The sequence below is a fragment of the Tarenaya hassleriana genome, unplaced genomic scaffold (assembly GCF_000463585.1).
Source record: "Tarenaya hassleriana unplaced genomic scaffold, ASM46358v1 Cleome19, whole genome shotgun sequence".
NCBI classification, from domain to species: domain Eukaryota; kingdom Viridiplantae; phylum Streptophyta; class Magnoliopsida; order Brassicales; family Cleomaceae; genus Tarenaya; species Tarenaya hassleriana.
Window position 1 is genome coordinate 1,020,743 of NW_010965304.1, and position 13,188 is coordinate 1,033,930.

At 39.2% G+C, this 13,188-nt stretch overlaps 4 protein-coding genes across 5 annotated transcripts in view; 3 read left to right on the forward strand and 1 right to left on the reverse strand.

Annotated features, from left to right (window-relative positions):
• Positions 1 to 2,493, forward strand: LOC104810928. Its single transcript, XM_010537404.1, has 2 exons — positions 1 to 974; positions 1,061 to 2,493. The coding sequence occupies exons 1-2, from the start codon at positions 555 to 557 to the stop codon at positions 2,270 to 2,272; spliced, it is 1,632 nt and encodes a 543-aa protein (XP_010535706.1). The 5' UTR covers positions 1 to 554; the 3' UTR covers positions 2,273 to 2,493.
• Positions 2,494 to 4,217: 1,724 nt separating this feature from the next.
• On the reverse strand, positions 4,218 to 6,531 carry LOC104810929 (bifunctional nitrilase/nitrile hydratase NIT4). The gene is made up of 5 exons (XM_010537405.2): positions 6,350 to 6,531; positions 6,085 to 6,264; positions 5,219 to 5,512; positions 4,710 to 4,991; positions 4,218 to 4,550 (listed from the first exon to the last, which is right to left on the reverse strand). The coding sequence occupies exons 1-5, from the start codon at positions 6,498 to 6,500 to the stop codon at positions 4,384 to 4,386; spliced, it is 1,074 nt and encodes a 357-aa protein (XP_010535707.1). The 5' UTR covers positions 6,501 to 6,531; the 3' UTR covers positions 4,218 to 4,383.
• A 2,774-nt stretch (positions 6,532 to 9,305) lies between these two features.
• On the forward strand, positions 9,306 to 11,502 carry LOC104810930. 2 transcript variants are annotated; one of them, XM_010537406.1, is made up of 4 exons: positions 9,306 to 9,560; positions 9,642 to 9,747; positions 9,967 to 10,151; positions 11,188 to 11,502. In XM_010537406.1, exons 2-4 carry the CDS (start codon positions 9,735 to 9,737, stop codon positions 11,356 to 11,358), a joined length of 369 nt encoding a protein of 122 aa, XP_010535708.1. In that variant the 5' UTR covers positions 9,306 to 9,560; positions 9,642 to 9,734; the 3' UTR covers positions 11,359 to 11,502. The 2 variants fall into 2 exon arrangements, with proteins under 2 accessions (XP_010535708.1, XP_010535709.1); XM_010537407.1 differs by lacking the exon at positions 9,642 to 9,747 and having other exon boundaries at positions 9,307 to 9,560.
• Positions 11,503 to 12,737: 1,235 nt separating this feature from the next.
• Positions 12,738 to 13,188, forward strand: part of LOC104811285 (PHD finger protein MALE STERILITY 1) — a gene marked incomplete at its 5' end in the record, with an annotated part of 6,429 nt that continues 5,978 nt past the window's right edge. The window contains one exon of the mRNA XM_010537947.1: positions 12,738 to 12,851. Coding sequence (XP_010536249.1) covers positions 12,738 to 12,851 — 114 coding nt within the window. The remainder of the gene's footprint in view (positions 12,852 to 13,188) is intronic.

Consider the following 13,188-nt stretch of genomic DNA (forward strand, 5'->3'; position numbering starts at 1 on the left):
AACAACGTACACATGACACCTCTCTCTCTCTCTCTCTCTCTCCCTCTCTCTCAGTTTCCCAGATTCAAGAATTCTCTGTCTGAACGCTAAGAATCTTTGATTTCTTCCTCTTTGTTCTCTGCAACTTTTTTTTTTCCTTCTTATTCTGAGAGAAATTAGACCAACTTCCCAATAAAGAGAAAGGAGGAGAAGAAAGCACCCATTGTCTAAAACTTTCTTGTAATCTCCTCTAATCTCTCTCTCTCTAAAGCTTATCAGATTCAAGAAGAATCTTCCAGAAACTGAGTTCTTTCTCATCAAAAAGATAATCACCTCATGACCCACTTCGCAAAAACAGAAAAAGCATTAAGACTATCTCCCTGGATTCAAATCTCTGATCCTAAGCATCCAGAACCACCCCATCAAAGTTTGCTCCTTTTTTTGTGTCTCTCTCTTGATAAATTCCGCCTCTGTTTCATGTGTAATTTCGATGTCTGCAGCTGGTTCTGATTAATTCCTTTGATACCTTGAATCCAAGATTCTGTTTTTTTTTCCTCAAGTTGTGTGACACTGTAATGGAAGGGAAAAAGGGCTGCAAGATCAGGAAGAGAGGCTGTTCTTCCTCGTCTTCTTCTTCTCTTGCCCGGAAAAATCGCTTCAAGCGCGCCATTCTCGCCGGAAAACGAGCAGTCAGAGGTGGAGGCGGCGGCGGCTCCGGAACTCCGGTCAAACCCACCGCCGCCTTCGCCGGAAAATTCCTATCATTCCCCCTTTCGCCGGAAAAGTTTCCGACGGAAGCTCAGAACAGCTCTGTATCCGCAAGAAAGCTAGCTGCGACGCTGTGGGAGATCAGCAGCAGTATTAGCCCGCCGACAGGAAATTCGGACAGGGATTTCTTGAGGGGCAAGGAATCATCGAGAAACAGATCGAAAGCATTGAAATTGCCGCAGGATTTCCCAACTGAGCTGTCCGATCTCATCCATTTGGGCTCAAATGTGCGGTTTTTTCTTGCATTAGATGTCGTTTACGATCAGTTCTTGAATTCACGAGCTTGATCAAAGTCTTTTGTTTTCTTCTCCAGAAACATATTCAGAGAATGGAGAGACCTGCTGGAGATTCGGTCCGTAAAGACTTTCCCTGTGGCTTGCGGCGCAAGAAAACGAATGTAAGTTCGCTTCTGATCGATTTCTCCGATCTGCAAACATTTCAGACAGGAACCCGTGACGGCGGAAAACGCATCGGCCATCTCAAGGACATCGTCGACAGTATAACAACATCGAAAGAGCTCGTGAAAGTTCTAACACGGGTCAACAAACTGGGCGATGACGATCATCATCATCCGACAGCAAGCAGACGCCTAATCTCGGCTTTGAGAAGCGAGCTCGACCGTGCAAGATCAACCCTGAAGCGACTTGTAAGAGATCAGAACAATGGGGAAACCTTTATCGAAAGTCATATGGAGGAGAAGCGGCGATGGAGGAGGAGGACAGAGAGGGAAGTGGCGGCCGAGAGAAAACTACGGCAACAGACGGAGAGGATGAACAAGAAGCTCGGCCACGAACTGGCTGAGGCGAAAGCCGTGACGAAAAGGGTGACGGAAGAATTGCAGAGAGAGAAAAGGGCGAAGGAGATTCTCGAGCAAGTCTGCGACGAGCTCGTGAGAAATGTCGGAGAAGACAAGGCCGAGGTGGAGAGGGTAATGAAAGAGGCGGAGAGAGTTCAAGAGGAAGTGGAGAAGGAGAGAGAGATGATGCATATTGCAGATGTTTTGAGGGAAGAGAGAGTTCAGATGAAGTTAACAGAGGCTAAGTTCCAGTTCGAGGAGAAGAACGCGGCGGTGGAGCGGATGAGGAGGGAGATCCGTCGAGTTTTGACGGCGGAGGAAACCCTAAAATCGCCGTGTCTCGGCCGCATCAAAAGGGTGTTGGAGGTCATCGAAGACGGAGAAGGATCTGACCAAGAAAGCGATATGAAATCGATAGAGTTGAACATGGACAGTGTTAGCAAGAGTTACAAGTGGAGTTATGTCGGATCCGGACAATTCTCCGATGCAGGTCGCCGGAAAGAGAACGGATTTTACTTTTCCGGTGATGATGATGGCCGGAGAAGTGATGGAGATTCAGAGGATTCGGTGGACAAGAAATCAGCGAACATGGATTTTCCGACAGGAGACAGGGAAGAGATCGATAGAGATAAATCTCTAAAGAGTTTGAGAGACTATATTATATCTAACGTGAAATTTGTCGGGCCGTCGGAGCAATGGAATCGGAAAGAAGAGGTTTCGCCGGAGTAATCGCCGGAGCTCCGGCGACGAGGAGCAAAGAGGAAGGTAAATGGCATGGAGAATTTCTGTGATTTGTTAATTATAATTAATTAAGTCGTTAATTCAACTTTTTTCATATTTATTGAATTGAAACTGAGAGTGTAAATAGAAGTTTTATACTATGGTTATACAATATATATATGTAATATATCGTTCTTTTATGGATAAAACCTAATACCCTGTTTGCTGTACACTTTGCATATGAAATCAGAATTTTCATGTTGCAGTGAACGTCTATACCCTAAAATGGGTTTTTGGACTTAGTAAATTTATTTAAATGTAATAATTAGAAAATCTAATTCTGAATATTAACCATTCGGATTTCAAATTCGATTTTAAATTCGTTGTCGATGAGTATATTCTCAAATATTCGGTTATTCACGTAAGCAAACATGGAGATATTCTGATACTTGTAGGTTATTAATCGTTCATAATCCAAATTAATCCAAATCAAATTTCTGAAATCGAATAATATTTCATACCGTCAAATTCGAATTCGAAAATTGTTGTAAAAACACCTTATAATCGGGTATTGAAAATTGTTGATCGATTCTAATTGAAAATTTGCTCAAAGAGATATCTCATTTTGTATTTGAATCGCAAATTTTAGAACAAGGAGATTATGTTGCTACCTAAGAAAACTTAATATCTATATATATATATAGAAAAAATCGTATATAAATATCCAAATTTTTATAAAAAATCTAAATAAATATCCAAATTATAAAATTCTAAAAAATGAACAAATATTTGGTGAACAAGGGAATTCCCCACCATCCAAATGAATAAATATTTGGTGAAATTATTTTGCTACCTAAAAAAACTTAATACATATATATATATATATATATATATTGGTTGTTCTTCGTTTGAGTTGTCCTTCTCTCCATGTCTTTGTATAAATGGATGCAGAGGGACACATGGGGATGTTGATGGCAAACGAAAACGGGTGACAGAGTTTGGACAAATGTGAAAATGGGATGCTTTGTCTGGTGAAGACACAAAGCCTCCGAGGCAACGTGGGGATACAAACCACAACCGAACTCTCTTCTCTCCTAAATTATTGATCATCTCATGCCACCACAACACGATCCAACCTCTCTCTCCAACCTCTCTCTCTCTCTCTCTCTCTCTCTCTCTCTCTCTCTCTCTCTCTCTCTCTCTCTGTATTATTGAGTTGTGGACTATATATGTTTGTCTCCATCATCCATGTGATTTTGCCCATCATCCAAAATGTGGCCGTTTTCCTTCCCGTTTTCGAATCAGATTTGATGTTTTTTTTTGACAGATCACCCTGTAATCACACTACATTCGCATCATTTAGATGCGAATATCGTTTTTTGGAAGATGATTAGTTGTAATAAGGTAATCTTATCTAATTATAAATCTTGAGATTCAAATTCACTTTTGTTTCATTCTAAAATTGTTTTGATATTATCAAACACCTTACCAGTTGAGCAAAGAGTTGTTGGCTCAACTGGTAAGTTGGTATGCGCAAAAAGTGTTTCACAAATCACATATTATAAAAAAAAATTGTTTGGATATCTCGGATCCAATTTCGGATAATAAATATGTATTATTTGTGGATTTGAATTCGGTTTGCGTATTTTATTTTAAGTATATATCATTAATTTTTATGTTATTTTCAATTCAATTGATTTTTTAAAAAATGTTTAATTTCTAAAATAAATATTTGTTCCCTATTCATTTTTTTCCCATTCCGAGTTCTTTTTATATTAAGATTCGAAATCAATTAATGTTCATCAAAACCTTCGTTAAGAGCAAATTATTGGCAGCCTAACCATAGAAGTATTTGGATTCACACATGACATCAGAACATCCTAAACCAAGACAAAACCGTACCAACAAACCAAACGGTTTTCAATCAAACCGAAACAAAACCAAATCAAGCATGTAAACAGAACAAGCCTCTTTTATTTACGAAACCAAGAACATACAGCACAACACAACACAACCAGAAGAGAACATAAGAACAATCCACTCTCTCTGAATATTGTGAATACATGTTTTCTTACACATTATTTCCTTACAGTTACAAAAGGATACTGTCGTAAACTCCCTTAGGATGACAACTTTTTCTCAGACCCTTCTTCGGTTTTCGCTGCCTTAGACGCGAAGGTAACTGCCTTCCTCGGGTGCTCCCTTACCGTCAAGCTAAGCACTTCGGGCCTCGCATAATGCCCAACCACATCAAAGTCGAACTTGGCCCGTGCTATCTCCCCGAGGTCTGGACCGTTTCATCATCATTCAGCCAAAAACAAGTTATCGATATGATTGATTTTTGCCGGAAGATATGTTTAGGATAAATGTTTGAATGGAAGCAAGATAAGGGTCTTCTTCCACACTCTGAACTAAAGAGTTGAGATTTAGAGAAAAAGGGTATTACCGAGATCAGCTGAGATTAGAGCCTCTCCATCATAGTTGGGACCGGCTAGAACGTTCCCCAACGGTGAAATGATAACGCTGCCACCGGCACAGACAACAGAATCTGGAGTCAGATTATCTTCGCCGCCAGAAAACACGTACTCTGGTGGCGGTGGGTAATCTTTCCGGCGGCAGAACTGATTGGCTGACAACACGAAACATCCACCCTCAAGAGCAATGTGAGTCATTGATGCTTGCCAAGTTTCCCTTGCATCAGCAGTAGGCGCACAATATATTTCAATGCCTGCGAATTGGAAGAGATGAGAGACAAAAATAAAATCATGGGTACGAAAAAATTAGGTTAAACAAAAAAGAAAAGCTCAAGAATAAATAAAACTGCAAAAGTACATTGTAAGACTCATACTTATAGTTTATAGCACAAGAATCTAACTGGAGCTTCCAAAAATACAAATCAAGAATTGGGTAAAAAAACTGAAAATATATCTATGGAAGTCAGGAAAAAGACTTAACCTTTGCCATACATTGCGGTTCTTAACAATGGCATTCTATTTTCCCAACAAATAGCTGCACCAATTTTCCCAATGGAAGTCTCGAAAACAGGGATAGTCGATCCATCGCCAAACCCCCAGATGCAACGTTCCAAAGCCGTAGGCATGAGTTTCCGGTGCTTACCCAAGAACTGACCTTGGGAATCAAAGAAAAGGACTGTGCAATATAGCGTATACCCTTCCCTCTCTATGACACCCATCACCATGAACACTTTGTACTTCCTGGCCATTGCAGCCAATCTATCCACTTCAGGACCTGAATTTTTGCAAATAAAACGATGACAAACAAATCAGAAAATGGAGCATACGGGCTCCATCATATAAAGCTTAATCAGAACTCGAATATTAGAAACCGGAAGTTGAGTTTGGTCCTGCCGATTAGTCTATCAAATCATTTGATAGATTTAAACAAGTTCTTCAATTTCGATAACAATGTTGGATACATTTTTAATACCAAAGAGCGTTTGATAAAACAAGCACCTTTAACAATGGCTATTGTGCTGAGGTTAACTCATAAGTCATTTATACAAATGTTTCCTCCCAAAACATTCAGGGAGGCATTGCAAAATCAGATGATTTTCCCTGTTTATTTTATTTGATCCTCTGAAAACGTTTCAAAAGAAATTCAAATTTCCATAAACTACACTGACCCATGAATCATATCCAAAGAAATTGAAACTCGGAACAAGATACAATCACATTTAGCAGTGTCTAAACTTTGAAAACCAATGAATAACCGATCATCTGAGAAACCCATCAACTCAAAAGAAGAACAATCGAGAAATCAAGCCCACATCGCAGATTTTGAGTAGGGTTTTCAAAATTTACCAGGCACGTCAACGGCAGACGCATGATACTTCCTGTAATCATCCCTTCCTTTGGCCGTACGACTTCCAATCGCCAAGTCGAAACTGGCGCCGCGAGGGTAGCCGCCGATGAACGCCTCCGGGAAGACCACGAGCTGCGATCCGTAACCCGCCGCCTCCGCGAGCAATCGCTCCGCCTTATCTGCACAAACCACGGATCCGTGATCGAATCGTCGAAGAAGATGACGATTCAGAAATCGAAGAGGAGGAGGAGGAGAGAAAGGAACCTAGAGTCGCCGGAGTGTCGTAGAAGACGGTGGACGCCTGAACGACGGTAGCGCGAACGGTGTCCCCGGCGGACATGTTGACCTCAGTGACGACTTGACCGTTGTGAACCAGTGGAGTCGCCGTCGCGAGAGCCATTTCTTGACTGGACATTGGAGACTGAGAGAGGACAAAGATTTTCAGCGAATAACGGACGACTCTAGAATTTTTTACTATATATATATATATATATTTATTAATAAGATGAAGCGAAATTGCTTTTTGCTACTGGTTTTGCAAAAGGACTTTACAGGGAAAAGAATTTTGTTTTACCGTTTTAAAAATATGAAAAATAGTTTGTCATATGGCAAATATACTTAATAATAAGATTATATTTTATAAAAGATTAAATTGGTTAATAAAATAGAGTTTTAGATAAAAAATAATTAATGAAAAGAACCCCAACTCTAATTCCATACTTTGAAAACCAAGATTCTAAATTAAATAATCCTAGTCGAATCTTTTTTCCAATGGACAATAAATAATTTCCCAATCTGGCTTTTATATTGTTCTACAAATTTAAGTGAGAAAAATATTTGTGATATTACTATGTATTTTAAATAGGTGTTTTTCATAATTAGAAAATTACTTTGAAATCTTATAAAGAAAAAATATCACAGAAGATAACATAATAAACTTATCAAAACTTTCCAAATAAATGCATATTCTTTTTTCTCTTATCTAAATACACCAACCATTTATAAATTCCAAATAACCAAATGAATTCTAAAAATATAAAAAAATATATATATTAAGAATATTTATAACATTTTTTTTATTTCAAACGGGTTCTGTTTTAACATTTCTCATTTTTGTGAATTCTAATTAAATTTCACTTTGAAATTTCAAACCTTATTCAGAGAAAATAAAAAAAAATGGAATTGTTATTCTGTTACCCACTCCACAGTCCACAAGTAATAAGGTTTTTCTTAGAAGGATATTTGTTAAATTAAAACTACAAATATCATTAATCCTCTTTCTTCTTGCTCAAGCAGGGTCATTCTTCCCCCTCTCTTCCCCGAATCAGAAACCCTAATTTCCCCCATGGAGGCCGACGACTTTCACCGTCTCTGTCTCGCCGGAAGATTCTTCACGGATTCGGCTCGACCGTCCAATGACTCTGCCGAGAGTTCTCTCCGACGACAATGGAATCTCTCCGAGGACGACATGAAGGTTTTCACCCTCTTCGACCAAGACACGATCTTGTTCGGGTTCAAGCTAGAGAGCGACAAAGAGAAGGCTCTCGAAGATGGACCTTGGTATGTCAATGGCGTTCTCTTGGTCCTCAAGGACTGGTCCACAGATTTAGACACCGATTTCACTTCGGCTCTTTTCTGCGTCAATCTCGTCGGATTGCCCTTGAATTGGTACAACGAGGAGAAAGCAGAAGACGCGATTTCTTGGGTAATGCACCGTCCGATTCAATTTCTCAGCGATCCTTCGAGAAGGGTGTTCAAGGTTCTTGCAGAGATTTATCTTAAAGAACCTCTCAAGCCCGGATTCAACCTCAGCAGACAACGATTCGTTCAGTTCACTTACTGCAATCTCCAAAGCTTCTGCTACAAATGCGGTATGATTGACCACATTGACAAAGATTGTGACAGAACCACAAAGTTTCGCCGTCTGAATCGGAGGACGAAGACGGTGGCACGAACGTACGGTCCGTGGCTAAGACAAGGCCACGAATTACCAGACAGAGTAGAGATATCGTTCTCAGAGAAACAAAGCGAGAAGAACATGTACGAGGAAACTGTTCCGTACCCTCAATTCTTCATAGAATTCAGTGTTTACGAAATGTACAGATGCGAGGACAAGATGGAAGGAAGTCAGATTCCGGAACATTTCGTGTCACGCAAGCTTTACGGGGGCAGATTCAGGTTCCCATGTTCATATCTCGAGACGGAATCCGGTTCTGGCGATTACCCTTCACGAGCTTTTGAGGTTTTCACGCAAGAATTCCTTCGGAATGTACCGTTTGCTATGTACAGATGGGAAAGTACGAACTTGATGATCAAGATGAGTGACGCTGACACGACCAAAGAGGACGCCATTGTACAGAATCTGGTGGATTACTTGAAGTTCATCAAGAACAGTGAAGATTACTCAGATCGTAAATGGCTGCATCTCGAGCTTCAGATAAACAAAACGACCTTGTTGACGCGCGAAGATTACGAGGAAACGCATCAGGAGCATCAAGCCGCTCGGTTCCGTGGCGAGATCGAGCAGAGAATTTCCGAAATGATCAAGAGAAGAATCGCTAACAACGAGGATCTGATATCGGTTTTGTTATGGAGGAAAAGCCTCAAGAACGTTCTGGCAGGGATCGACAAGAATCGTTTACCGTTTTCTCTGGCCGAAAGGGCGGAACAGGCGCGGAGAGAGGCGCTCCAGCTGTTGATTTCAGGTTGGAATGCCCCGAAACCGGCGAATGAAGCGGCGGTTCAGAAACTGGAGCGCCTGAGAGTGATGGGACACGACATGGACACATTTGATCCGTGTACGATTTGTATGGAGAAGATGTTTCTTGGGGAAGAAGCAATCCGTATGCCTTGTTCTCATGTTTTCCACCGTTGTTGCATTGAACAATGGCTTAGGACTTGTCATAGGTGCCCCATTTGTCGATTTGAGTTGCCGTCTCGACAGTGAAGATTTGTAGATATGTCCTAAAAATGTAAGCACTTTTTGCTTCGATGAAGGAAATATAGGGATCAGAATGAAATTACCCGCGAAGAGAACAGCTGGGATTCGAAATCATCTTACTAATGGGAACAAATGGGGGGTGTTTCTGATAATTTAATTACATAAAGGTTGATTCTGTAATAATTTTGGAGTGATGGTTGTTTTGCACAAAATGGATAATGTGTGGGGTAATTTGCAAATAAGTCTTTCTTTTTTTCTCTCTCCCGTCATTTTTCTGCTGCAGTCAGATTTATCCACATCCGCCATTAAACCTTTGCTTCGTGGTGCTCCTTGCTCAGTTGCTCTGCTCTCTACTACACGAATCCCGTTGGGAACGCTGGTGTTGTAATTTTTTTTGTGAACTTATTTGGTATACAGTCGATTTAGGAAGATCTCGATTGATTTCTGCATTTCGACACCCGAAGAACCCTAGGAAGGACGACGCCTCCTTGTCCGATCATGAAGTTAGGGTTTTCCTCTGTTCAAGTTCGATCTGTAAGTTCGAAATTTCTGTTGATCATCTAGTTGAATTATCCTTGACGCTTTTATCTGTTTGGATTCCGAGAAAATGGTCAGAAGAGGAATTAGAGATGATATCATGCTTAGGCTTGACGATTCGGTGATTCGTTCTCCAATAGGCGTCCCGATTTGGTGCTAATAGAAACTCCTATGGAAACCCTAGGTACAGAGATTTTGACATTTACCTGCCCTTTTATGGCATCTCATCCTGAACATGTTTCGTTTGCTTTGGTTTTCCTGGACATAGTCTGTGATAGCTAGATATACCATATTGTGTCTGGCTACTTGTCAAGATTCGGATTTGTCTGGAGATTTGATAAGAAATTACTCTTTCGAAGTTTTAAGATTGTATGAATTGGCTAATGCTTTGAAGTTGGGTCAGGTGATTTAAGAACTGAATTCGACGGCATGTCTAGGCCCATCCTACTCGTCTTTCTACTCGTCATACTTATAGTCACCTCTCAGTTTGAGTGGAGGCAACCACTTGTTTCCGACCTTGATGCAACTCCGAGCGTGTCTCAGAAACAGCTGCAAATTTCGGAAAGGGAAGAAGCTGTGAAGGAGAAGGTACTTATTCTGACTCTTTCTTGGAATTTCTGTGTGTTCCCATTAAAAAGTTGCAGTCTTTAATTGTGTGGTAAATACCCAAAATTGTTTCTGGATGGTGATTGGTGACCTGGGATTAGTTGTAATCATCGAAAGAACTATGACCCGATGGTTAAGGTACATCTTTGTGTTTTACCATTCTTTTTCTGTCATCAGAGATCAGACCTCCTTTTTCGAGGCTTTACATTCAATAGATTCATAGCCATGTCATGGGGTTTTCTCTTGATTGTAATCTGAAAATAATGGTCTTTGTCAACATATCCTTTGTCTTCAACTTAAATCTTGCTTTTGACAAGCTTCTACGGGGCTTTTCATGTGTTTAACATTTGCTGGAATTTGATCTTCGTTTCTTATTCCTTTCCTCTTTCGTATTTTGTCTTGAACCCGCAGGTGACTGATAGAAATTCTTTTGTATTGCATTGAAATTGTTTTTTGGGCGATCTTGGTTGTCATCTCTCAATAGTCTCCCCCTGGTTCACCTATTAATGGATGGAAATGGAGAAGATATAGGAGAAAACTTACTACCCTTGAATTAAAATGTCTTAAGGATTGAATTAGATTTTCACTGGGCATCAGTACATGAATAACTTCATGTTTCAATGTGAATTTGAGCCTTGACATATTTTCTACTGTTATTGAAAACTCCTAAGCATAGGGCTATCTGCTGTTTGCATGCATTGGATATGAGTAGTAAACTAAGTGTAGGTGTTGTTGGCACTTATGGAAAACTCCTGAGAATAGGGCTATCAGCTTCTGACTGTGTTGTTGCCACTAGGAGTGGACGTAAATACCCGAAAACGGGGTACCCGTTCGTGGATATCTGATACTAGTAGTTGGGTACCAAAGATTTCCGGGCACGAGTATGGATATCAAACTGTGAAAACATGGATACTAATTTGGATACCCTGAATTTTTTGGATATCCAACCCGTGCCCATATCTAGTTGCGAGGGGATGCGTCCAGTCTGAACTCTGACCATGTTTGTTTATAATTACAGATCATTCTATCGCAGGAGAGACATATCCAGAGGCTAAATGACCTTGTCCGGAGCCTTCAACTTCAATTGTTGCGATGCAACGGACGAAACGAGACGGAAAATGCCGCTGAGAAATACGATCAAGATAAGCTATTCATCCAACTGGAGAGGAAACACATCATGGAAGACTAAAGTGACCCAAAATGGTAGGTAAGGTTATTGCAAAGATCATTTTGTATGCATCACACACTGAATCTGGTTCTTGACTTGTAAAGGGCTGATTGATTTGGACTGTCTTGATTCATGAAATAGCTTGAGAATATCTTCTGTTTGAAATTTGGGAATTAGGGTTTTCCCAAAACCCTCACCAAACCCTATTTTGTTCCTCTCTCACCCTACAATGAACCATAGAGAGGGATACGTTACGCTATACACATATACATACATGTCCTCGTCATTAGGTCATAACTTTGTGTGGATATATGTATATATATAAATACATGCATACATATATGTATATAGAGAGTGCAAAAGTCTAAGATATTCACGTATGTGATGCAGTCAACAGAATCAAAGTTTACGACTGACCACAATCCCGCATTTAATGCAGTCAACAGAATCAAAGTTTACGACTTTATATTTCGTTTTTTTTTTCCGTGTAAAAGAAAAACAGAGACTAAGCTTACAAACCCCTCTCGTTATAAAGGGTTTGCGTTATCAGGCTTACATATTTAAACAATAGTTAGATAAAAAAAATTATAAAATCTTCAAAAGAAAATCCAAAGCTCAAAATAGAAGGAACAAGTTTATTGGGCAAAACTTTCCAAAGAATAAATCGATAAATCCGAATATTATAAGGATTGGAGTGAGAAAATCAAATAGTTTAAGGCTAATGATAAGTTATAGACAGACCATACAATAAATAGAGATACCAACCCATCGCCTTCCACATCCAATGCTCTGATAACAACTTAGGAAAGGACCTCACTTTGTACTAATTAAGACATCGACTAACTCTTTGCAATGCCCACACCCTTTTTTTTTTGTTATATGGATTTATTGGCCGAATTTTTAAATCCACATACAGTGAAAGGTAGGTTCGAACTATGCATTTTATGATCACAATATGATAATGATTAAATTTAATATTTAAACCGCAATGGAAATCAATATCAGTTATTAGTTAATTATTGAGTATTATTGTTCTACTTTTTTTTTGGTAAAAATATTGTTCTACTTGTTTTGTTATTAAAAGAGTTCATGACCGCTTATATATATATATATATATATATGATTGCTTCGTCTTCCTTTGAAAAATCGTCTTTCATCTTTATATATATATATACACATATATGTGTGTGTGTGTGAATAAAGGTTCACGTTAGTCTTTATCCGAATCCTTTAGTAATAATACATGAATTTCAAAGCCCAAGTCATATACTCAACCTTTTTTACATTTTCTTCTATACCCATTTATTGTTGCCATATTATATATATATCATAATTTTCTTAGCATATTTAATTTGATAACTAAAGAAAACCAATCTCTATAGCTTACAATGTAAACATTCAATGAACCCCCAACCTCTCTCGCGTGTGTGTATATATACACAACAAAACATCATAACATCAAAGAGGCTTCTTCCCTTTGGATCAACTCAACAAGAACACCAATCTTCTCTAAGGTAATTAACTTCTTACCATTTCATTGACTATATTCCTAATTCTTATACATATTTATATTCATATATGGATCAATCCTCTCTTCTTCTTCTTTTTTTGGTATGTTCTGCAGAGATATATATATATATATATATATATATATATATATATATGTGATATTATATTCATATATATATATATATATGTATTGGAAGCGATGAATATGAATCAACAAAACGCGAGTGACCTAGAGCTAGATCTCAAGTTGAATTTTTTGCCACCATTGACACAACTGGATTCGTCTTCTTCCTCGGCCGAGAGCTCATCATCGTCGTATGGATTATCGGAGGCTGAGGGAGG